The sequence below is a fragment of the Clarias gariepinus genome, chromosome 13, assembly GCF_024256425.1.
Source record: "Clarias gariepinus isolate MV-2021 ecotype Netherlands chromosome 13, CGAR_prim_01v2, whole genome shotgun sequence".
Classification (NCBI taxonomy): Eukaryota; Metazoa; Chordata; class Actinopteri; order Siluriformes; family Clariidae; genus Clarias; species Clarias gariepinus.
In genome coordinates, this window is record NC_071112.1 from 18,304,018 (window position 1) to 18,329,694 (window position 25,677).

Here is a 25,677-nt window from a genome sequence, read left to right on the forward strand (position 1 = left end):
AGCAGCAGCTCAAACTAATTTCTGTTTATACATACAATATACATAGATACATGGTTTGTAATTTAGATGAAATCACTGGGTTTTAAGTTTATTTACAACTATAAAACAACAGAGATTTGCAAGGGCTTGTGTGTCTTATCAGCAACTATGAAATTAACATTTTGAAAAAGCACAGAGCAAAGGTGAAAAGATTCTTAAACTAAATAATAATAAAACCATGGTTAATTTTTACAAACTATGCTGGCAATTATGAACCACCTTAATATTCTCAGAATTATAATTTAGAAAATTTTCTGCTTAGTCTCAAAATACATTTCTTTTGAACATTTCAAAATTTTTGTAAGATGTAATTTAGGAAACATTACAAGAAAGTATTTCATTCTTACTTACTGTATAATTAATTAAACATTTATTTATAAGGTGTTCTATACAGCGCAAAATCTCAACCTCATGGTCAGTTGCAACAAAGAAAAATGTTCATGCAATCACCTTTCACAAGTAGACCTAAGAGTCTTAAAAGCAGTGTGATGAGAGAATGGATCTAGAAGTGGTTGAAACGAAATGGATTGGTAAATAAAGATGAGAGCAGGTAGTCACTTACCACTATAAGATACATTTCATATCTTAGATTTGTCATCCCTGCACTGGAGGATTGGCCACAAATAAAAGAACATCATATCTAGTAAACATTCACTTGCATCAGATGATCCTTACTAACAGGTTAATGGACATAATGCCAGTACTGAAGTCAATCTGGAGCGTATGCATTTAGGAATATGGAGGTGTGAAAGGTGATGTTACTGTATATTTAATACATTGAGAGATGGGTAAACAAATGACAGTCCCACAGAGCAAAGCAAGGTAGCTAAAACTGGCCACAGATGGGCCAATGCTGGCTGAAATATGGGACAATTATATCCAGGAGCTGAATTTGGGATATATATCAGTTATATTTTGGCATGAAGACCTATAATTAAATAAATTACTGCAATCATAAAAATTTAGGGGTTGTAAATTTGTAAGCTTTATTCTTGCAGTACTGCAAAAATCTTAGCGTAAGATCAAGTATTTAAAGGTCAAGCTTAAGAAGACAATAACCCAGTGAAGACATGGGTATGAATGCTCAGATGTTTAAAATGTAGGACTACCTTAAAACAATATGATAAAACATACTGGAGAAGTGATTTAAATTGAGAAAAAGAAGGGAGCAAGTACAGAGCCCTGAAAGATTTCTCAGGTAACCAGAACAAACCAATATTTGTTAAATCATGGTAGTGAAATTTTGCTTAACATTGTATAAGGGGCATTCAAGTGCCACTGCAGTTGCTCCGGCAAACATTAAGTGTGTATATTGCCCGAGTTTAAAAAAAATGTATAGATATCGTGTTGCCATCCTGTAGAAGATACAAATCTGTCTGTGGGAACTGTACACACAATCGTTGACCATCATCACTTGCACATTAAAGAAATTTGGCTAGGAGTTATTGCGGTATCTTCATACAGTCCTGACCTCAAGCCTACGAAAACTTTCTACCTTAATGGTATCCAATGGAGTTTGTGTTTTTAGATCAATTCGGCTACACAGGGCAAAGTGATTCTTTTTCTTTTTTTTACTTCTATTCTGAAAACCATGTCTGGTAGTGTTTATGTAGGATGTACAGTAATTAAGCTGTGCTGTGGGATGGAGCGGTACTAAGTCTTCTGCACACAACAGGAACTTAAAATTAATATAATACAGTCGAAGAGTAGGGTGTCATGCTTTTCCTGCAATAACTTTAGATATGAAGTTATCTAAAGTATGATAGTAATGTGAGTATATGAAAATATGATAGTAAATAAGCTAGTTCGTTGGATGTTGGACTTAACTTCCAGGCTTGTTTTATGTTACAATTCTGCTTAATGTTCACTGTATAACTATCTACTCTCCTGCCTGTCTGTCTTTTTTATTTAAAAAGTATTTTTTTTGCTTCATATTTAAAAGTAAGGTGCAAGACTTTGGGGTCCTTGGCAGCAAATCTTCTACGTCCCCCTCTGTTGTGTAAGTTGCAGGTCATGGCAGCCAAATATGAAACCATGATTATATAAATACATAAATGAAATATATAAAATAATATTTGACAAATACGTTAATTAAAAAATATTCTGTTAAAATATTATATAGGCTTGATGAAACCAGTTTTCTTAAGGATTTTAGATTGGGATCCAAGTTTTATGCCTTCATTTAACCTAGTGTGGAAAGGAAATTATTCAATACCACTTTTGGTATTGTGCGGCTAAATGTTTGTGAAAGTTTTTTTTTTTTTTTTTTAAGTTATTTGTCAAATAGTGTCTAATTTTACAGGATAAACTGCTTCATCAGCCCAAGCTGTACATTTGTAGTTTGGCTTGCTGTTATGGTGAAACAAAAGCACCACTTGTTTTGTAATATAGGTATAAAGGCTAAAATATGAATTGTCCTAAAATTAATAGCACTTCCAGACTTAAGGAAAAAGTGAACCTCTGACATAAAGATGCATATGATTTATTAATTTATACTTTTACATAAATTCTTTGACAAACAGTCCATGCCATCTTGACTCACAAGCCTTTGTGAGCAAATGGTCATTTACTTGCTTGCATATGCAATAATCTGCTCCTGTAAACAGAAAAAAAAAAAGAATATATTAATAAGAATATACAGTCATTATAAAAATAAATCACTGGTCAGTCACAGTTGGTTAGTATAGTTAGTCAGTACAGTTCCACGATTTACAAAAATATGCTTTTGTTTCCTGTTTTTCCTGACAGAAAATCATAGGTAGAAAAAAAACCTTAAGCTTCTCCTACAATGTGTCTGATCACCACAAAGAATCACAGCATAAGCCTTTACAAAAATATACTGTTGGTAGATTCTTGTAGATTCAAGGAATTAGGCTGTTTCATATGACCGGCCTGTAATAAATAGTGTGAAATCACAAGCCAATGCCGCTTGTGCACAGGCTTGCAACCACACCCACACTTTGAGGAACAGTAAATTTGATGCTAAACTTAGCTGTAGTAGTAGCAGCTTCTGACCATGTAAATTACAGACAGAGTTCAGTGTATAAAAGCATGTAATCAGAGGACAGGATGGGATAGGGTTAGAAGAGAAAGAGATCTCAAAGAAGGCAAAGCTAAAGTGATATGAAGTAGAATGTACTGTAGTTAGAGTGTGACAGAAGTCATAGATGGTAAATGAGGACAAAAACCCTAAAAATATTCATTTTAAAAGCAAGTAACAAGTGCAGTAGAAAATAAGGTGAATGGAAGAACACAAACAGCTGTGCACTGGGTTCTTACTTTGAGAGGTGGCAACGAGTTAGTTGCCTGGAGGCCAAAGGTTCTTAGCAGCACCAGTGGGGCAGCGTTAGTAGAGTAAAGTCTCTTCATGATGTCAACAGCTGCCATCATGGGCAAATTGTGCCGCTGGCGCTCAGTTTCATACTTAAGCAGGTGCTGCATGTCACCTGGAAGCCAGAGCACAAAATTCTTATGAGCTAGTCTTTTTTACATATACAGTGCATCTCAAAAAATTTAAATATTGGGAATTTCTTTTCTGTATTTTAATTTAAAAAGCGAAACATGTATATCAAATGAAATATTTAAAGCCTTTTTTTGTTTTAATTTTAATGAAAATGGCTTGCAACTAAAAATATTAAAATATTTTTTAAGATCAAGAAAAAAAGGATTTAAAATCTAGAAATAGAGGTGATCAGCCTGTGGCACTGCTGAAGGCCTTAAAAAAGACCAGGCTGCTTTGATAGCAGCATTCAGCTTGTCTGTGTTATTCGTTTGGTTGTTTATCTTCCTCTTGACAATCTCACATAGATTCTTTTTAGGCTTTAGGTCAGGTGAGTTGGCTGGATAGGTCAGCAAATCTGTCAGTGGTAGTTTTGGACAGGTGCGGAGTCCTTCTGGAAAAGGAAACCGGTATCTACATAAAGGTGGTCATAAGATGGAAGCATGAGAAAGATTTTATGTTCTAAAATCTCCTGGTAGACGACCGAGTTGACTTTAGACACAAGCAGATGAGGTAGTAGCAATTATCATGAACAAATCATTATTTACTGAAAACTTTAAAACTGGATTTGAAGCAACTTGGATTCTGTGCCTCTTCACTCTACTCCCAGATTCTGGGGCCTTGATTTCCAAGTGAAATGTAAAATTTACTTTCATCTAAAAAGGGAAAAGAACATCAGTCCAGTTATTTTTCTCTTAAGTCCAGGTATGGATCTTCTGCTGGTGTCTCTGGTTCAGGAGTGGCTTGAGAATAGGAACACAGTGATTGTAACCCATTTCCTGAAAGCATCTGTGCATGGTGGCTCTTACTTCCACTCCACTCCCTGTGAAGCTCTCGCAAGTTCTTAAATCGCCTTGACTCAACAAACTTCTTCAGGCTACAGTCATCTCTTTTGCTTGTGTACATTTTCCTACCACACTTTCCAGTCAACATTCCATTAATATGCTCTCCACTCTGCAAACAGCCAGCACTTTCAGAAATGACCTTCTGGGGCTTTTCCAACATTATATAACATAATATTCAAACATTGAGATACTGGATTTTTGCATGAGCTATAAGCCATAATCATAAAAAAGAAAAGAAAAGATGACTTTACACGTATGAGTCTAGAATACGAGTTTCACATTTGGAGTTAAATAACCCTTTTAATGAATAAGGTACCTCACTACCTGAATAAGGTAGTGAATCCCAAAGAAAGATAGCTAACAAAACAAAGCTTCTCTACAATTTGTGGCTATTTCCTTAAGATTTCCTGGCAGCAATGGGAAATAACATAAAATCAACTGGTTAAATATATAATAAAACTATGATGCGTTTTTCCTTGATTGAGAAATGGAAAAGAGACCATGCATTTGGATTGTTTTGGAAACCATGCATTGAGAATTATGTCTACAGACATGCTGATCTCAAGTCTGAGGTCTAAGGTATGAAGTTTAATATCAAGGCTATCCACTATGATAGGGGTAGAATTTCCAACCACAAACCATCAAATGTCTTAATACTTTCCTATGAATTTAAATGGTTATTCCTTATGCCATGTGAACGCAAGATCGGGAATAGTATTCTTGGATTTTGCCTTATGTGCTTTCAATTCACAAGCACATTTTTAGCCTGAGACATGGTATTATTTGTTTATGCTTATTAAATGAAAACACTATATATTTGAACCTATGAATATGTGGCATCTTAAAAATTAAGGTACACAAACTGACATCTATTCCAGCTATTTATTTTGGATCACTTACCAAGGTCGTTGCCATTGAATGCTGCTTGGCTTAGCACCTGTGTCAAACAGACCACATCCCCAAATCCTAGATTGGCACCTTGGCCTGCCAGAGGATGTACTCTATGTGCAGCATCTCTAAGGGATGTGAAATAAATAAACCATTGCGTAAATCCAAGACTCAGTAATGGAACCTTCTAACATCTAAATCTAAACAAACAAACACATAAATCATAAACTCATTTTGACATGTACATATCTCTAAAGGGCTACAATAGAAAAATAAATATATTTGTACACAGAGCTCAGTAAAAGGAATGAGACAAATCCATGTGGTCTGCAAAAAAACCCACTAACTAGGTTTTTACAAAGGTCTCGGATGCACGTACCCAATTAAGGCTACTCTGTGGCGGATGTACTCTGAGGCATGTCCCATTCCCAAAGGGAACCTGACCCGGCTTTTAGGGCCAATAGCCGCCACGCTGGGTGGAAGCTGGCGGGTTGAGGCGCCATTGGGCATGAGAATGGACAGGGCATGGCGGAACAAAGAGCCGGCAGCCTCCACCAGGTCAGACTGGTTGTCATTACTCCACTGTAGACAGTGGAAGAGAAGAAAAACAAAACAAAAAAAAACAAGAAGTACTGTATGACAAAGGTTTAAACTTAAGCAAGGACAGCAACACAAAGGTGGTATATTTACTTTCAAACCCTCCCAGTTCTTCATACTGTAAAAACTTGGATGGAAAACGGAATGTATGAATGTAAGAATGTATTCTTTTGCATAACAATTCATCAGCCTTTTTGTGAGCCAACACTCGAGCAACGTAATTAAAGGAAGGACGCTAAGCAGACCACAAATTTTTGTACATTTGGTCTGAAGAAACACAATAATAAACAACACTGGCAAGCTACAGGTTTAATTAGCAAAACCAGTCATAAGAGCAGGCATGGCTCAAGCTCACAGTCCTGTAACCAGCAGGCTCAGCAAAAATAGCCAGCTTGGGAACAGGGATGTGTTTCTGAATTTAAACTATAAGGTGCGCATATGCATGAGGGCCGGGATGAAGACATCCAGCCATTAGAAATCATGAAGACATGAGTTCTCTTTAATATTTTTTTTGAGGGGACATTCTATATCCATATAAAAATTGACTCGTACTGTAGGCAAGACAACAGTATAATGAAACAACTTTGTTTGCTATAACACGTAAAAAATCTCCTCAGCAAAGGGTCCACGGTATTCTCAGATGAACTTTGGGATGAGTGATTATGAACTCACAAATGCGTTGTTAATGGCATCCACAAAACTCTCTTCATCCATCTGAAGGAGCTCCATTGCATGTTGATGACTGGTGGACCAAACCAGAGAGCTCTGTGTGTCTGACAACTACATATCACACACACAAACAAAGAAATCCCTTAAATAAATACATAATTTTCTATTTAGCAAGCATATAATGCAGCTAGAACTATAATCCAGCTCCAACTGCCTGACCGTGAATATCAATTCATCTCAGTCAGTAGCAGCTTACCGGCAACATTGCAATTGGCCCGGTTGGGAGGAACCTCTGCCATGCCACATTGTTTTCAGTAGGCTGCACATATGGGAAAACACAAGATGATAGAGTCAACTCGGGTGAACTGAAATATTTTAAAACAAACTAAGGCACTCTGATTACAAATGAAGAACCACGCACATACAATGGAGTTTACATTCCTGCTCTCCACATACCTCGGCCAAATGTAAAACGGCCACTACGGCAGACTGGTCATAATTCCACTTGACGGTGGGAATCCCAGCCTCTCTCCGTACCATGGAGTTGGGTCCATCTGCCCCAATCTGTCAGAGATAGGAAAAAAAGATATTATCTTCATAAGACCTCTCTTATAAGACTAACACTGAGAAGATCACTACATTCTCCTCACAAGCAACTTGGTCTGCAAGGTGCGTCCATTGGCTAATGTCACCTGGACCCAGGGGATAGAATCAGCAACCTGGAAAGGCCTGGGCCAAGTGTACTTCACCACCTTTGTTCTGTACTGTACTTCAACTTGATCTAGGCAAGAAAAAGGATATTACACACATAAAATATTAAATAAATATATTGGAATTAATAAACCATTTCTAAGATCAAAGATTGTAAATGATGATTTACTTGTATAAATTATAGTCTGTGTAAAAAGTAAAAAATAAAATAAAAACGAGAATGCATTCACCAAAACATACAGCATCATGCAAAATACAAGGCAAACACAGGAAAACTAAAGCAGAGAAAAGAAGAGCTGATGACTAGTTGCATTTGGAGACTATCCTGTCCGCTTAATTTAACTAAAGAGGCAAATATTGGTTGCTTATAGTGATTACAGAGAAAAGTTATCCAAAGCCTGTGGTAGCCAACAGAGGCAGCTTAAAACTCAAAAAAGAGGTCAAAACACTGAAAAAGAGAAAGAAAGATCCACTTGCACATGACCAGACACGTGATGCCCCATCTAATGAGTACTACATACTATATTAAGGGTAAAAAACAGGGAGAAAATTTTATTTGCAGAGGCTGAGAGCAGCTTGACTAATTGTAACAATTTGTTGCAACTGAATATTCTCTGCACTCTAAGCTGGTGAGATGCTCCAGTGTGAAATGTGGTTTGTGAATGGGTCAGTCGACTACTGCACGTGTCTGCATGTCTCGTGGAAACGCTATTTCTCATGGAAACTATAACTCCAATCATGTGCTACATGATTGCAATAGCAGAGAAAACATGAGCCCATCAAAGAGCTTGGAGTCTTTAAAAAAAAAATCCAAAAGGAAAAAGTACAAATAAACAAAAGCACCGGGCAGGAAGGAACAGTTTGTGGTGACGCCATGTGCCAGAGTAGCTGTAGAACCAACTGGTTGCACTCCAGGCTGTAGTTCACAGGCCCTGTTAAGTTAAGCACCACTGGAAGCTCCAAAGAGCAGAAGAAAAAACGGCAATAAACAGCAAGCTCCACCATGCAGTCAGTGGAAAACTGAAGGCTACACAGTAACAGCAGCAACAAATCAAAAACAATATTTACACCATTAATTTGTAACTGCTGTTGACAGGACACCAATATCAATCCAGAGCATTTTACATGCCTAATAAAATTCAAAATTCACAAATGTGTGCAGAATTGCAGAAAATGCACAAGCTTATTTTTAATAACCTGAAGCTGCACTCAATCAACACATCAACAAAATTCACAAAACCAACACAATTGACCAAAATATTGGTGATAAAAAGTATCTCACCTAGGTGTAGTGTCCATAACTTTTTTAAAATTCAAATATTTATTTATTTTTTTATTTTTTTGCATAGGATGCTTTAATTTAAGCAACAATTTTTACAGGTTATATGCTTCTAGAAGCTTACGCCAATTCTAGTATCAATACTCAAAGAAATATGAATAATAAGCATTTAATATTAATTATTGTTTGAAGTGAGACAGAATAAAGCACTTATATTTTGGATAAACTTGCCAAATACAAATAAAACATAATAAATATGTAAAATCAGCACCTGTACTGTGTTTTGTCCAAATGAATCAAAGCTTAAAAATGTAATTGGTTACCAGAGAGTGTCTGAAGCTGCTTGGTTAAAGCGGCCACAATGACATCATTTTCTATAACATATGCCATCTCGTCCTGAAGATTCTCCTTATCAAATGTGATCAGGGCATCAGAACAAGCATCCCAAACCTAAAACAAAGGGCGAATAACTGTTATCCTAAATATCACTCAGGTTTTATTTCTGGAATTCCAAAAGCATAAGCTACACTAAACTAAAGCACATCAAATTTGTTCAATTTCAGCCTAAAATCTGACCAAAAACACCACGCAAATGGGAATCCAAGTTAAAACTATCAACACCCAGAGTTACTTGGTTAACCTAGGACGCACTCCAGGGCAAAGAAATATCAAACATCTTTTATGTGTTTACACCTGCATTTATAGTAAAGCAAATAGTACATAATAAATATATAAACACAGCGTTTAGGCTGACTTTTCCATTTGCTGCAGTGTTTTAAGATTCTGTGCTTTTTAGGTTGTAAAATATTTTTTTGCTTTTACACACACAAACAATTTAGGTGTTGAAACAGTTGCTCTTTTAAGACTTTAACTAACTTGTTACTACGGTGACAAGAAACAGAATGCAAAAAAAAAAAAAAAAAAAAGGATTGTCTTTTTAGTCATAAAGCACTAGGGATATGCCCATACTAAAACCGCTAACAGTGTTGGGTTTGCACTTTTTCAAACACAGTTGGGTGGATGATTTAAAACGTGACCAAACCCAGAATTACACAGATTTTACACATTGGAAAAACACTGCTGTTGATAACTCTCATGCTGATGTGTGTTGCTATGTACATTTAGTCTCTCCCATCATTCACAAAGAGAATTTTCATACAGCTATTTTTACTTCAGAGATACTAGAAAAGGTACAAGCCATTCCAGTTTTCTGATAACTCTGTAGGGATCCTCCAAAGCTTTAAAAGAAACTTTTTGGTAGCTGGCATTTCCCAAACCCATTTTGGTCTTTTTCCTCTAACCACTTAGTCTTAATTGGAGGGTGAATTGGAGGGAAAGGGAATCTTGTTAGGTTGACCTCAGTCCATTGCGATCCATTCTCTTGTTTGAACATAAACACATACACAAGACAAAAACGAGAGAGGTTGCAGGGTGCAGAAAAGGTACAGCAAATGAAGGATACCATAAAGTGGCCTCTTATGACATCCTTCCACTTGCCCAGAAACCATAGAATTTCTTTTTGCCTGGAGTATGGCCACATCTTACGAGTTGGACCCGCATTTCTAAAGAAGTGCAGAAACCAAGGGTGCTTTGCCATTGACCTCTGGGCTGTCTAGTGCCATTTTTCCCCCTCCAGGCCCTGTTTTCCCAATGAAGTTCCCTAATTAGTAGATATGGAACTAGCCACTAGTTTAATCATCCATGATTTATTGTGACAGCACTAAATAAGGTATAAGGCCTGCGGCATTATGGCAATACAAACGTTGTCGAATTTATCAAATACTTGTACCATAATTTCATGTGAAAAGCATAAATGCAAAATAATTATGCTTATTTAAGTTTCTCCCATTATTTTAATTACATCTCCTGGAAATATGTCATGCCCTTTCAATTATAACTCTTATTGTTATAAGTACAGTAAAAGCATATTTATAGTTAGTCACATAATGCTGGTTCACTACTTTCTCAAGCGGCTCATTTCAAAGTTGGACAGGAAAAAACACTCCACCCAAAGAAAAGGGTTTCTTATAACTGTATGAACTGCTTACAGAACCCAGATAGTTTTATACAGACACACACAGATACACATTATACATTATACGTTTACCTGCCAGAAACTTTTAATTTCCAAAACCTACTATACTGTATGAACAGCACAGACAAGACTGTTCGCAGGGAATGCCCCTCATAATGCTTTAATTTTTTGCCATCGTTTTAGTACTCATCATGAATTTGTGCGACTGTTAGCCGTGTTGGTGGTTGTGTTTCATACACACGTCACCGTTGTTGAACTTCACACAGATTTTTAATAGCACTTCAAAAGTATTTTGCATTACTCGAAATCACAGCGTGCCTCTGCCATTTACATTGGCTCTTTTCTTGACAGTCACATGATGGCACCAACAATGCTGCAACTCCTGACATAATACTAAACATTGATGATATAAACCTGTGTGTATACAATTTTTGGGCTCCTGTGTATGTGCGTGTCTGTATTTCCCTTGATTATGATACCGAGATCTCTTTGAGTGTCTTTTACTTATGCTTTATAAAGCCTTCATAACGACTGTAATCTAAAGTGTTGTAAATTGGTGATATTTTTAAGGCTGCTAAATAAACAACTTCTCTGCAGCACAGGTAAGTTTTGATCTTGCTTTTCTGGGATGGACTACACGAGAGCCAGTTTCATCATGATGATTGATGGGTTTTGCTAATGCACTTGACAAAATTACTCTTGCATTGACTATTCCAGAACAGGTGGCCTCTGTCTTAAAATAACATGTTTTTGCTACTTAATTACCTAATGCCATATTCCACAGCTTTGAAGAAAATACTTTGAAATTTAAAAATAAATATATAAACAAATTAATAGAAATAATTGGTCTAAAATGTAGAAAATGAATACAAAGGTGTGTCCAAACTTCTGACTGGTACTGTCTGTCTGTACGTGTATTTAAAAAAAATAATAATAATTAAAAAAAATCACATTACATTTTTATTAACACTTTATAAACTCACTCATTTGGTTCACAATAATTCGATCAAATATTATACACACCTGCATTTTTTGATAGGGTTTGCATCTCAGATTGACTATATGATCCCAAGCTCCAAGACCTGTTATATAAAAAGACATAAGATGAGTCACTGCGTGAGTTGGAATTCACGTGGATTAGCAAAAAAAAACAAAAAAAAGGTACTCGATCACACCTACACATGTGACTTAATCTGGTAAATGACTTTTCCATGCATTGCAGTTAAGCCACAACTTTAAAATGAGATGACAAATCTGAGTTGTAGCAAGCAAGAAGGATTAAACACAATGAGCCTGTTTTTTTTTTGGTCAAAATGTAAAGCAGAAAAGCACTCATTACTTGTCTCAACAAATTTAATCTGTACTTGCATTTGTAATATGCCATGTTCATAGTTTTAAAATGCCTCTGACTAAAACAGCCAAACATTATTGTTCGCATATATGCAGTACCACACCTTCTCTCAAATTGCCCCAAACAAGCCACATTAACGGATAACCAAATTTCTGCATGAGCCGTGTGCAAGCCTCCTTCATCCTTTGACCTACTTTCTATTGAATCTTCTATCCAGAAGCATTGCTGCAAATAGGCTTAATGACAGCGTCCTCTCTATGAGCTTTGCTATGATTGGAGCAGACGTAATTTCTTCCTGCTGGGAGCCCTTTCACTGTATAATGCCCCTCAATTAACCAGAGCTCTGCCTCTAAATGAACCCTTACATGGCTCATCATGCGCTAAAAAATACACACGGCTAGTTATGTTGTGGTAAGGAACAATTTAATTTATGGGTTGCCGCTATGGCAAAAAAAAATAAAAATAATAATTAAAAAAAAATATATATATATATATATATATATATATTTTTTTAAGAGTAAATAAATAAAAGGTATACATAATGTCAGGATACGTAAAGACAACAAACATTAGGTAGTTAGTTTTTCTGAGGTTTGCTAACAAGCTAAAACCTACACAGCACAGCAACAAAACAGCTCAAAAACACCAACGGAAAACATGAGTTCATTTTCTGCAAACAAAAAAAAATTAACAAGGATTACATCATTCAAATCTGAAACACAGCAGAAGACTAGTCTTAAGTTGCACTTTCCATCATTTTATGGCGATTCGTCTGGATGTTTATTTTATATATATAACTATGATGCTTAGACACTTATGAGTTGCGTACAAATTTGAGTTATTCTGTCTCCATCTGCTACAGTATGTCACTCGGTTGAGCAAGCCATTATGCGTACAGTTACAGCTGTAAAACAGTAGTGGGTAAAACTTTTCTGACAACTTGCTTAATGCCAATCCATTTCTTAAATTATTTATCCCTATCTACTGACTGTATAAAATTTAATTAGCTGATAGTCTTGGTTACTATAAATTTAATCTCCTTTAATGTAGTGATCAGCATCCAGTATTGTTTGTCTTAAGCTGGACGCATGATTTGGTCAAGAGGCCTTGTTTAGCGCCATCAAGGGGTCATCTCCTATAGCATCTGTTAACTCTTTAAAAAAAAAAAAAAAAGCCATACAAGCTGCACTGACTTTTAACAATAGACACAACACTATACACTTCATTACTCCATGGGCTCACTCAGAGTGTGCAGCCTACTGCTTTATGGCTGAACTGTTGTTGCTTTGCTACAGTATTTCTCAATAAGAGCAGTCACAGTTGACCAAGGCAGATCTAGATGGGCATAAATCTCCTTAACTAGACTCAAGGAAAAGGTGTCATTTTTTGACAGTGCCATGCTAAAGATCCAAAGTTTGTATAGAGGCTGATTGTTATGAGCTTGATTTTAAGCAATACCGGAAATGCATGTGTCCGAATAATTTTGGCTATGCCGATTATATTATGATAAAGGTTTATTTAGCACTCTAGTTTTACTCTCACATACCTCAATTAGCACTTCATTTAAAGAAATCAGTAATTAAGCAATGTAAAATTAAACTCCTTGTACCTTGGTATGAGAGTTCACAAGACTCTCAAAGACAGATTTGTGCTTGACTCCAATCTGTTGTCTGTCTCCCTCTCACTCTTGTTCTCCCTGTCACACACACTCACCCCGAGTGAGATTTATTCAGAGAAATCTGATCCACACTTGACATACTGCAAGTTCCAGTACACTGCCAGGAACAGAACAACTCTTAAGCGTACTAATACACACACCACAACAATATTATGTCTATGATACAGTAAGTTTGATTGAAGCTGGATTGCTGAATAAAAAAGAAAAAAAAAAAAACATCAGGAGACCACCTTCAATCATCCACTATGCGTTTTTTGTAAACCTTCGCTGGCTGTAGGCTCAGGTTCCTGCTCTTTGCTAAGGAGTGGACGTTAAAGTAGTTTTTTAGCTATTGTAGACAATATTGTAGAATAACATTTAAATGTTTAAATGTGATTTAAATGTAAAATTAGTTTTTAAATGATTTATCACATTTAGATGCATCAGTCGATCAACCAGTGACTTTATCAGCTATGACCGATCATGTTGGACATAACCAATTCTGTACCGAGGGCACCAGCTTCCGAGTAGGTGCAAGAAAAATTTTTTTTTTGCCGTCACATTTTGAAAAGTTGTGTGCATTAAAGCCTCCGATCAGCCTTTTTTCTCCAAACTTTGCGAGCAAATTAGTCTCAAACCCGCTCATTACACACACTTACACCAGTCTCAAAACACCGCAAGTGCTAATTATCCTCGAAACGCATGTGTTAAAAGCTGCAAGCACCCGCATGCTCACAACTGCCTAACACTCGTTCAAAATTTTGGAGGCATTTAAAATGTCACCTGTGTGGTAGAAGCGAATTACTTGACAAAATTGTTGCAATAATGATTATAACAAATGGCAGAAATGTGCTGCTCTATAAAATTTAACTAATTGTTAAATATTTTAAGTTATTTTGTATTGTTTAAATGCTGGCTTTGGTTTTTAAGTGATAAAACTAATGTTATAAGCAATGGGCTATAATTACTCATGTTCAATTCAAGTGTGAAGCTCTGGAATAAGGCTAAGGTATAAAACAGGTGAGATTTTGCAACAATTTAAAACCAGGTGTATTATTGCACAATATACCACTAAGGAGTGTTGCTGAGCCCGGGCTGATGGAGCTGACCCGTGTGCTGTAAACCTCTGGCACCTTGTCCAGCTCTTTCTTGTGACCTGCTTCCAGCAAAAGAATCTTTCTGCCTTGCAAATTCGGCTCAAAACCTGAGGAAAGAATAAAATCAATGAAGATCATCTCTAAACTAATAATTTCCCCACTTAGATTCTATTATTCATAGATTTACTAACTAATTTAAACACTTTCCACCCATCTCTGTGCTTTTGAAGGATTAACTAAAGAAGTGAATTAGCGAAAGGTATAACAGATGGAAGCCCAACTATCTCTCTATCTATATATAAAACCGAAACTGTTTGTTGGTATGGAAAGGCAGGGTTTGTGCAGATAGGAAGTAGGTGTCGTTGTAATTATCGTTTACATACTATCACCCAATAGCTACTGAAACCCTGGATCAAACTTCAGAGCACCTACAGCGGCAGCACATACGACCAGCAAAAGTAGGGGCTGCTGAAACATTGGCGCAGCATGTGGAGTGGCAGCGGGTTGACTGGAAACCAGACGTGTCACAGGCGTTACTCACTAAATGTACCTGCAGGTGTCAATGTCATAGACTTTTAGGTCATACTGTGAACATGTCACAGACCTACTGAAAGCCCAGATCAGACTGCAGAGTGTCTACAGCGACTGTGCATATGACGAATGAATGAACCTCTGATCAGACTACAACGATAGCGCATACAACAGGCAGAAGGGCTGCCGAAACATTGGAGCAGCAATGTCCTAGCATGCAAGCATCAGGATCTGCACGAGGGTGAAGCCGCAGGTACCCTCTAATCATCAATATTTAATTCTGGGTTAATTCTTGCAAATTGAGGAAATTAATATTAACCGCAAGGTTAAAAGAATAAAAGGCCACACAGTGGTTATTACATTGGACTACTGATTGGAGTGTCCAATCAGGGATTAATTGATATTCTCTGAAACTGAGTGAAGATGCACAAGAAGAAGCAGAGCCACTGAGGCATGGCTTAGGACACTTAGAGCCACAAGGCATAGCCTTGTTCCACTGTGAGCTATCAAGGTGATACACATGGGGATGAAACCGTGCTTAGGTTATATACTGTAAAAAGCAAGAATTTGTTTGCCTATATTTTTACTTGCCTATATTTGGATGAAAAACAAAATCAGCACTTTTATTAAAATACCAAAATGTGCAGAGATTTATGCGGGGTTGGAAAGAGAAGGATGCTTCTGGTGAACGAGTTTATCCAGAAGAGGGACATTTTGCAGGAGAGGACTGGGCTTTTCATCAGATCTGGAGGGTAAGTGGCCCCTTGGCCACGTTGGAACCCGGGACCCCGGCGTGTGGTTTCACTGCAACCGCAATTGCAGCTTTAAGATGCGAGGGCACTCATTCGCTGCCTAAACTAAAAACTTCCATCCTGCTGAATGAGCACTTGAAGGTGAGACAGGCTGGGGTAAGAAAAAAAAAAAAGTGATGCGTTCTGGCCACACTGAGTGTAGGGATCCTTCACACAGCGTAAACTTTACAGGAGCGTAAACGGTCTGTTTTGTCGTTTTAAGTAACTCACCTAGTGAGCATGCCATAGCAGTCCCCACCATTCCTCCACCCGATATGATGATGTCGTACACGTCGTTTCCCTCCTCTCCATGTTCAGAGGACAAGTCTCCTGTGCTAAACGCCCTCAATCTGTTCAGACTCTTCACCCTGAAACACTGGCGTATCACTCCAACTGCAGCCTGCTTCACTTTCGCCAAAGCAAACATTTCGAGGAGCGGAGAGGGCGTGTTAAACCACTCTGCCTGGTCGGTTTAAAGCGCAACCCTAAAAAAACAAAACAAATCTCCTTCAGTTTGTCCTGTTATTGACAACGCAATAACTTTTCCTATTCAAAGAGCCATGTTGATATGACCGCTCACGTAACAGTCTAGCACTTCCTGTTTAACCAGCCTATCATTTTAAAAGCCAAAGAAAATTTAAAAGTATTTTCAGCCGACAGATTAAAAATTATAAACGGCTATTGTGTGAACAATCAAACGTATTAGAATATAATATCAACGCTTGTGCTGGTGGGAAATATTCTCCATGTGCGCTAAAGTACTTATTATGTTTAGCGCCATCATGCGGTCTGGAGGAAAATTGCAGCTCAGAACGTGGAGGAGATTCCAGAGTCATCGCAAGCAGCGAGGGGTATTTTCGAAGAAATGAGATGTGAAATATAAGATCACTTGTTTTGTGTGCGCAGTCTGTAACTGCGTCCACCGATTCGACTAAGATGTCGCCGGTAAGAAGAATGAAATAAACTGCGTTGACTTAAGCGGTTATAAAATCTCTCTACAGCTTTAATAAAATTAATGTTTGTTATGTAATGTGTTTGTAAGGATAGCTGTTTAGAATACACGTCCTATGGATGGATGCGTGTATTGCTTGTTTCTACAAGATTTCCGCCAAAAAATAATGGTGTGTTGTGTTTTAGCGTTGCGGTTGCCATAGTAACCTTGCAGCGCGCGCGGTGTCGCTCACTTGTAATTCAGGAAGTATCAGCGTCTTATATTATCTGGTGAAATCTTACAATTTAGCCTCTTACCCAATAATTCAGATAATGTTATCTTATAAAATTAGATACTATATATAAGATACTACCTACCATATTTCCATCTGTTAAATAGATAGATAGATAGATAGATAGATTGATCCCTAAGGATATTCCAGCTATTCAGCAGCCATAGAGACAGTAACACAAAGACAGGTTTTAGATTAAACACTGTCTATCTTACATATAGTCAGTACACACAGCGTAATGTGAGAACTGAAGTTACTAGTCCAATAAAGATCTAAGAAGAGACACTGCAAGATTTATAAGGAGTATATAATGAAGCATATAAATCAAAAATCAAAAGGTTAATTGCAGTTCAGTCATGATGTGCAATTTTATAAGTGACAACAGTGCAAACAGTATTAACTGTGCAAAAACCTAATTGTGCAAAGAGCAGCATGAAAGTGAATTTAGGGAATTTAGTCTGTATGTAAATCTGTATGTATGATCTGTCCGTTGAGCAGCTTTGCTACAGAAGTCTTTTGCGACACTCTTCTGGCTGCAGAAAACTAAGTGAAGTGGGTGGTCGGTGTTGGCCATGATGGACAGCATTTTGTTAAGTGTCCTCTTCTTTACCACTTCCCCAAGAGAGGCCAGCTCCAGACCAACCACCGAACCAGCTCTCCTGACTGTTGATACACTCTACGTCATCTTTCTGTCTTGTTTCATTTGGGTGGTTGGTAATTTGATCCAACTTGATTGTAATCCAATTTGATTGTAATTTGATTACAATAATTTGGGTAGCCCCAAGGGCTAAGGCACAGAGTTACCAATCGGAAGATCTGTGTTTCGATCCCCAGCTCCACCAGGTTGCCACTGTTGGGTCCTTTAGCAAGGCCCCTGCTCCAGGGGTGCTGTATAATGGCTGACCAGTTATGCTGGCATATGCGAAGAAGGAATTTCACTCTGCTGTAATATATATTTGACAAATAAAAGCTTAACTTAAAAACTTATGTCATAATGTGAGCATGTCACGGGTGTTTTGTAGGCAATAGTAGGCACTGTTGTTTATTGAAAAAACTTGAATTTTGCGGTGGGAGGCTTTGATTGTTAAACGTTGATCTCTACGGCTTAGAGACAGTGGCACTGAGGAAAAGACAGGAGGCAGAGCTAAAGGTAGCATAGATGAAGATGTTGAGGTTCTCTTTTGGAGTGATAAGGATGGATAGGATCAAGAATGAGTTCATCAGGGGGACAACCCACGTTACATGTTTTGGAGATAAAGTCAGAGAGGCCAGATTGAGGTGGTTTGGACATGTTCAGAGGAGAGATGTTGAATATATCAGTAGGAGGATGCTCAAAGGATAAGGTTCAAACTGGCAGGCAGGAGGTCTAGAGGAAGGCCAAAGAGGAGATTTATGGATGCAGTGAGAGAGGACTTGACGTTAGTTGGTGTGAGAGAAGAGGATGCAGAGGAAAGGATTAGATGGAGGCAGATGATTCGCTGTGGCGACCTCTGAAAGGGAACAGCCGAAAGAAAAAGAAGAAGGTAGGTAGGCGTTGATTGTGTGTTTGCACAGATGGTTCCATCAAAGGCATATCATTTATGTGTTCCTCACTGACTGTAATAGATAAGCAGCATCATTATCAGCACTTATGCCATTCTTTGATGTAGCAGGAGGCAGCATCGTCATCAACTTCCATGTCAATCTATGATCATGTCACGGGATTTGTAACTAGTAAAAACGGGTGCGTCAGCCCAAGCTCATACTGTAGCTACTAAAACCCTGAATCAGACTGTAACAGTGAATACAGTGACAGCTCATACATTTATTTACAGTATATACATCTTTATATATGCACCTGCATATAGTTTTTCAGTCATAGTTAGAAAAGGCTTTCAGTTATAAAAAGCTGCTGTAGCTATCCTCTTTCTCTTCTCAGACGTTTCCCCCTTTAGAGAATTTTGAATGTGAAGAGATAGTTGATGAGAAAGTCAGGATGAGAACTTCAGAGAACCTGGAGCCCTTTCTAAAGGACAGGCCGAAGCCTGACATCCTTCTGGATCTCCGATTAGAGGCCCTGAAAGCTTCACATCGAAAACAGCTTGAGAAAATCAAGCTGCAACACCAGGCTGGTCTAGAGAGCCGGACCCTACAGAACTACTTGCTCTCGAAAGGCTTTAACACTCAACAAAAAACCAACAGTAAACAGAGAGATCCCCATTGTGATGAAAGCAACACCAAAAACAAAGGAAGTTTTAACTGGTAAGTTAATGCTCTTCTGAATATACAACTAGCTTATTGCTAGCTAGTCAGACAGTATCAGTGCTGGATCATTTCTTTGTTTATACCCATCAACAGTCACATTTACATGCTCTAATCAACAGCAGACCTTAGCAGTTATTCCACTCAGTGTCAGGGTTTCACCACAGCCAAGAGATTACTCACAATCTGTTCATTAGTTAACCCAGTAATATCCCCTATGCCAGATCATCTCTTGATTTTAATGGAAGACACCTGTATAACATGCTGATGTTACAAGTACGTTGCACCTTAATTCCAATTATTATAAGTGTAACCACACAGTGCTTTTTAAAATAGACCAACAATACTTGTTCACATGCTTGAAACACATATTTTTCCTTGTTACTATCTAGTAGAAATGAACATAATATCTGAAAATAACCTCTGAACTTATTATAATTAAGATTTCGTGAGATAGTTAAAAAAAATACTTCATGCTCAGGTATAATAGACCACAGAGATCATCCTCCACACCTGACCTGAGCTCCATGCACAAGCTTCTTAACTTTGGAACCCAGAGATCTACAATGACCCATTCAGAAGATCTTCGAAATAAAACACATCTCCGTGCCAAAGGGTTCAAACAAGTCACAACTGACAGAGAAGAACTGGACTGGGCTGAATGTCACAAGCAGTTTCACGTATCGCCTGTACCGGGTCATGTCTGTAAGCTCCTTTATGACGACATTGTAAAGGAACAGGAACGTGTGAGGGAGGTGGGACGGCAGAGGAGAAAAGAGTTCCTTTTATCTATTCAGAGACCTTTTACGTTTCAACATAGAGAGGAGAGAAGAAGGGACAGACTAAAGTCAGAGACCAGCGCTGAAAAACTGAGTGAAACCAAAAAGGATGATAGAAGTAGGAAACGCGTACCCAAACCTGCCACAGACCCAGCAATCTCTGAACAGTTGAAAGGTAATTTTTCTTTTTGTCCTGCCATATATATACAGTATACAGTAGGTATAGTGAGACATCACTTTAGATATGCTTAGCTTATAATTTATAGGAATTTCCATAACTCTTGGCCACATGCCTAATTGTATAATGATGGAATTACTAATCATTATATATCTTACTTTAAATGATTGGGTTAAAAGCCTGATTGCATAATGTGATATAAATATTCAGGTCTTTATTGTAAATTCTACTAATGTCGCTTTAGAGAAGGAACAACAGAGGACAATTCGCATCCAGGCCAGAGCCCAGGAGACTCTTAGGGCGTCATCTGCTCCCATCCAGAGCCTAAGTAGCGCAGCCGAGAACCAGACTCGCAGCGCACAGAGAACCAAGACCAAAGCGCTTGGATTTTTAGAGCAAAGTCCGTCTTTCCGACCAAAGACTAATGCTAAGGTGCCAGACTTTAATAAGTTGCACCAGGCCTTCCAGAAAAAGGCAATGGAGAGAACAGAAAGAAGAGAGGTCACCCACTGCCAGCCATTCCATCTACGAACATCAGCTCTTCAACCACGTCTTAGCAGAAGCAGCGCAGAAGAATCACCAGTTGGTTTAATCTTTTTTTTATTTATTATTTAGCATTTAATTTTATATTTCAATAGGTTGGCTACTATGAAATAAATCTTTATGAAATTGACAGTGCTAATCAAGACCCCAAAGAGAACTTCACTGTACCTGTAATAAATTTGAGCTAATGTACAGGCAGTTAGCTAACTAGCTTGAGATGCTACTAGGACAGTTGTTGTTTCTTGCAGGTAAAATATTAGTCTACATAGATTTTTTTTTTTTAATGGTGTGAAGTTACATGTCACAAATTTAAAAATGTTGTATTATTTTTATGGAGAAATGTTTTTCATTTCCTATTAGAAAAATACTGATATGAACATTTTGAAGAGGAGCAATTCCTTTAGCGGCTTAACATCATTATCCAGAGATACTCTTCCAACTTACATAACTGATGCTGCCAGGAAAAGGTCTATGGCCATACGGTGAGCAGAATATGGGTGTGGTTGGAAAGTTATAAAATAACTTTACAGCAGCCCTAAATTTTTTTATTTTTTTTTATTGTAGACCATACCTTGTGCACAGTATAAATGCATCTGTAGTCTCTTTTGTTTTTACTGTTTGAACTATCGGATTTACTATCTGATTACTTTACTTAGCATTATTTTTTTTTATCAAACAATGCAGAAAGTCTTTGGAGCTGAGAGAAAGTATGGAGCAACAAAATGCAGGATGGATGAGACAACACAGATTGAACTCTCAAGCCATGTGCAAAGGTGTTGCAGCACGTGCCAAGGCCATGGACCCCCACCAAAGTCTCAAAGAGGTCTTTCAGGAGAAACTTAAGCAGCACAGGCAAGTGTGTTCTTTGTGCACTTCTTTTTTATCAGGATGGTCATACAGAAGATGGCTTTCGTACGTGTCCATTCCATACAGTGGAACCTTGGATTACAAGCATAATTCATTCCGAAAGTGGGCTTGTATTCCAAAACACTCGTAAATCAAAGAAGTCATAAGAAATAATGGAAACTCTAATTATTCGTTCCACAGCCCAAAAAAATAAATACATGAATATAATTAATACAAAATATAAAGTAAAAATAAAACAAATTAACCTGCACTTTACCTTTTAAAAAACGTAAAAATAAATCCAGACAGATAAGTGTTACCGTTTATGCGCGCAGGCGCTGTGTGTGTGTATGTGTGTGTGTATGTGTTTGTGTATGTGTGTGAAGTAAGGGTCAAATAACGTGTGCGCACACGTGTGTTATAGTAAACAGTACACGCATGCATGGATATTGATTATACCAGTGAGAGACAAGCACTAAGACCCAGCAGGGGAGACGATTATCCACAATTCCGCAGCGCAAGAAAGAGAAAAACCATTGGCTCAGTTGTGATCGATCACCTGACACTCTGCATCAAAACAAGAAACGCATGCGTGATAAATGATACTCGGTACTCGTAAACCAAGACTTGCTCATTTTTTAAGTCAAAATTTATTAAAAATCTTTGCTCGTTTTGTGGGAAACTCGCAATCTGAGGTTGCATTGTACCTTAGTTCCCAGTTTGAGTCTGTATATACTGCTATTAATTGTAAAACTAATTCCACCTGATGAGAAATAACAGCCTACATCACTTTTACATCACAAACCCATTAATCCATACAGCTTTGATAAGCAAAACAAAAAAAATTTAAAAAGGGAAATTGAAATATGTTAAACAAACCTGGCCAACTTACAACAATCAGAAGACAACTGGAATTGGACTTATGTAGTGTAGTTAAAAGCAGTCTCACTGTAGTATACATGTAACATTGATTTTGGTCTGACATTGTCTGAACACTGGTTCCAGTAGAAATCAAACACAGTTTTTTAATATCTTCTTTAATGGTACAATTAACAAATTACATCACAATACCTATTTTGCCTTCTAACACCAGACAAGCTGATCAAGAAAGGGTGAAAGATTATAAAAAAGAACTGAGGGAGATGAAATCTCGGGTCTTGGCACGTCCTTACCTCTTTGAACAGGTGTCACAGGTACGCTAAAAGCCATAACTAAATAATGCATGTTTAATCTTTGTGCGTGCAGTCAACCAAACACCTGCAGTCATGCTAAAATAGATTGTATTTACGTTGGTGATTTTTCAATCCATTTTTTTGTAGAGAAAGGCTAAAAGTGATGCTGAGCGCAGATACAGGAATACTTTAGAGCACGAGGGCCTGGATGAAAATTTTATAAGAACAACTGGAGAAAATAATGAAAGTCAGTCATCAGAAACTACAGAAGCTGATGGCAACAGTAATTGTGCTGATGACTTTGAAGATGACATCCAGCACAGGTATACACACTAAATATTACATGTTTGGAGTATAATCAGGTCTCCTAGTCCATAGCCATAATTGGAATGCTGCTGACCGGGAGACTTGTATTTCAATTGCTTACGGTGTATGTGTACTGTACTGTATATGTAAATTCTTAAATTTTAGTTCTTTTCTTGATAAATATATTTCAAGTTTACCATTAAATCTTTGTCTGGGAACATAGCAATATGTATGTCTATATACAGTATATGCAATATATATGCTGTACTTGTATCTTGATTTATGTTTTACTTTTAGTGACTGTAAGCATACACACAATATTTATAACTATATTAATCCTGTATGAAAATAGAGTTTGATTAACTGCTCCTGCTGCAGGGATGGAAGCATGGACAACAGCGTCCGAAGTGAGAATGGAACAGAAGATGAAAGTGCGAAACCCAAAGGGAAAGGAATTAGCTGACAGTGAGCAAGCAGTTGGTATTTGGTTAACACAGAGTGCCATAGTCATATATAAGAACCCTGGCACAATTCTAAAATCAGTTGAGCTTTCAAGTCTTGTTGAAAATGTGGTAAGCCATGTAGAGCTCAGAGATGTAATTTTACTTTTTCATGGCTTCTGTTTAAATGTTTACATGTCGTGTTTGTAAGTGATGTTTAGGGGATGAATATGATTCTACTTTGACAAGATGGATTCTGGCTGTGCAACATGCTTATTAAGATGAAAATGTCAAAGGCAATTTGGGACTTGTGGATCTAAATTTGTTGGGTGCTACAGAGAGACTCTTTCAAGTGGAAAAATCTTCGCAAAAAGAAAATGAATAATAAAGGTTTTGCATTTACTTGTCTTCTGCTTATTGAACATTAAATAATATTTGAGGCCACACAGATGCCAGGACATGTTTTACAACCTGTGGTAATGGGGCTGGAGGGTTTGAACTGTGGAATATTAACAAACAGTAAACAAGGGAAAGTTTACCTGGGGATTCAGTAAACACATTTTCACGCTTTCCTTCTGACATCTGCAAAGTTAAGGTGATGATGATGGACAAGTATAACACTGTATGACTATACTGTAATTATTAACTATAAATGTTACAGAGGAAAGCATTCTTCTCTGAGCTTAATTTAAATATACAGGAAAAAGACACAATATGACACAAAAGTTCCCTTTAGGACAAGGCACATCTGAAATTCACATCACTTGGATATAAATCTAGGGGATGAGATCTGGCTATTTTGAGACCCACAGCACCACTAAAGTCAATGTTGGATATTTATTTATCATAGTAAAAAAAAAAAAAAAAAACCTCATGTCACTGTGCTGCCCCAGCTGCTTGCCACATCAAGAGCTTATATTTTGTCCAGATTTACAGTGACACTCCTTTTAACTTATTTCTGAATGCCATGATGATATATGTTTCAAGAATTAAAAGCATAAAAGGTCTAGCCCATTTCAACAAGTCTTATAAATCTTTTGTAGCATATATTTTCCATATAATTTAAAAAAAGTTCCATCTATCAAACTAAATGTTTCCTTTTTGCTCAGAACATTCAAATATGGTATTTTAGAGTGTTAAAATAGAGCATTCTCTTTTTAGAAGGGGACCAAGTAAAACCCCCTTTTGGGAGCTAAGAATCTTAAGGAATTTAAGGAATTTATGGGAAAACATTTTTAGAGCGGTTTATTTTTCTAAAAGTATATTAATTTCCTCAAAAGTTCAAATTTACCAAAATTCAACTGACAAGGTTTCGCCTGTACATTGGCCAGAACTTGCTCTTTCTGGGCTAAAATAACAGGTATTTCCTTTTTACCTAATCCAAATGAAAAGTAAAGTTTGATTAGATCTTCCACTCCAGGCATAATGCAAAGCAATTGATGTCTGCTCAACCTTGCAAAGTATATATGCAGATACTTTCATTGATAGAAAAACCCTACAGATATTTGACTTAAACTTTAAAAAAACTTTTATTGAATTTTTTTAGCTTTTTTCTAAGAAATTTCCATTTTTTTCTTGATTTTTTTTTTCTTGAAAATTTCAAGTTTTTAACTTTCTGCGTGTCCCCCTCTCTTCTTTTTTTTTCATTCAATATTGGCCTTTATACTCCGTCGTAATGAACAGTCATGTGCAGAATGTAATAATCTACTTTAAACAGGAAGTGTATTTTTTTATTTTCAAAACTTTTTTTGTCTGTAGGGCCACCTACAAACTTTAGTGAAGGTTGAAGTTGTCAGTTGTGGAGCAGAGGCCTTTTACTTGGATATGGAGCTGCTTCAGGTGGTCAGTTCTAGGCCAACTGAAGCAGCCCAACTGACCAAAGGCAGCCCCATATAAAAGCCTCTGTCCCACAACTGACCAACAGTAGCAGTCGGAACCACAACTGACCAACTGAAGCAGC

General features: G+C 37.4%; 2 protein-coding genes across 4 annotated transcripts; one reads left to right on the forward strand and one right to left on the reverse strand.

Moving 5' to 3' along the window:
- Window positions 1-2,505: 2,505 nt before the first annotated feature.
- coq6 (coenzyme Q6 monooxygenase) lies at window positions 2,506-16,736 on the reverse strand. The gene is made up of 12 exons (XM_053510006.1): window positions 16,221-16,736; window positions 14,640-14,774; window positions 11,586-11,644; window positions 8,851-8,977; window positions 7,188-7,318; window positions 6,994-7,101; window positions 6,794-6,856; window positions 6,541-6,648; window positions 5,651-5,853; window positions 5,284-5,399; window positions 3,319-3,485; window positions 2,506-2,635 (listed from the first exon to the last, which is right to left on the reverse strand). Exons 1-12 carry the CDS (start codon window positions 16,414-16,416, stop codon window positions 2,606-2,608), a joined length of 1,443 nt encoding a protein of 480 aa, XP_053365981.1. The 5' UTR covers window positions 16,417-16,736; the 3' UTR covers window positions 2,506-2,605.
- On the forward strand, window positions 15,347-24,099 carry fam161b (FAM161 centrosomal protein B). 3 transcript variants are annotated; one of them, XM_053510005.1, is made up of 9 exons: window positions 15,347-15,451; window positions 19,131-19,453; window positions 19,935-20,407; window positions 20,655-20,992; window positions 21,314-21,435; window positions 21,638-21,805; window positions 22,893-22,992; window positions 23,119-23,294; window positions 23,656-24,099. In XM_053510005.1, exons 2-9 carry the CDS (start codon window positions 19,188-19,190, stop codon window positions 23,738-23,740), a joined length of 1,728 nt encoding a protein of 575 aa, XP_053365980.1. In that variant the 5' UTR covers window positions 15,347-15,451; window positions 19,131-19,187; the 3' UTR covers window positions 23,741-24,099. The 3 variants fall into 3 exon arrangements, with proteins under 3 accessions (XP_053365980.1, XP_053365979.1, XP_053365978.1); XM_053510004.1 differs by lacking the exon at window positions 15,347-15,451 and adding an exon at window positions 16,731-16,934; XM_053510003.1 differs by lacking the exon at window positions 15,347-15,451 and adding an exon at window positions 18,295-18,735.
- The last annotated feature ends 1,578 nt before the right edge of the window (window positions 24,100-25,677 follow it).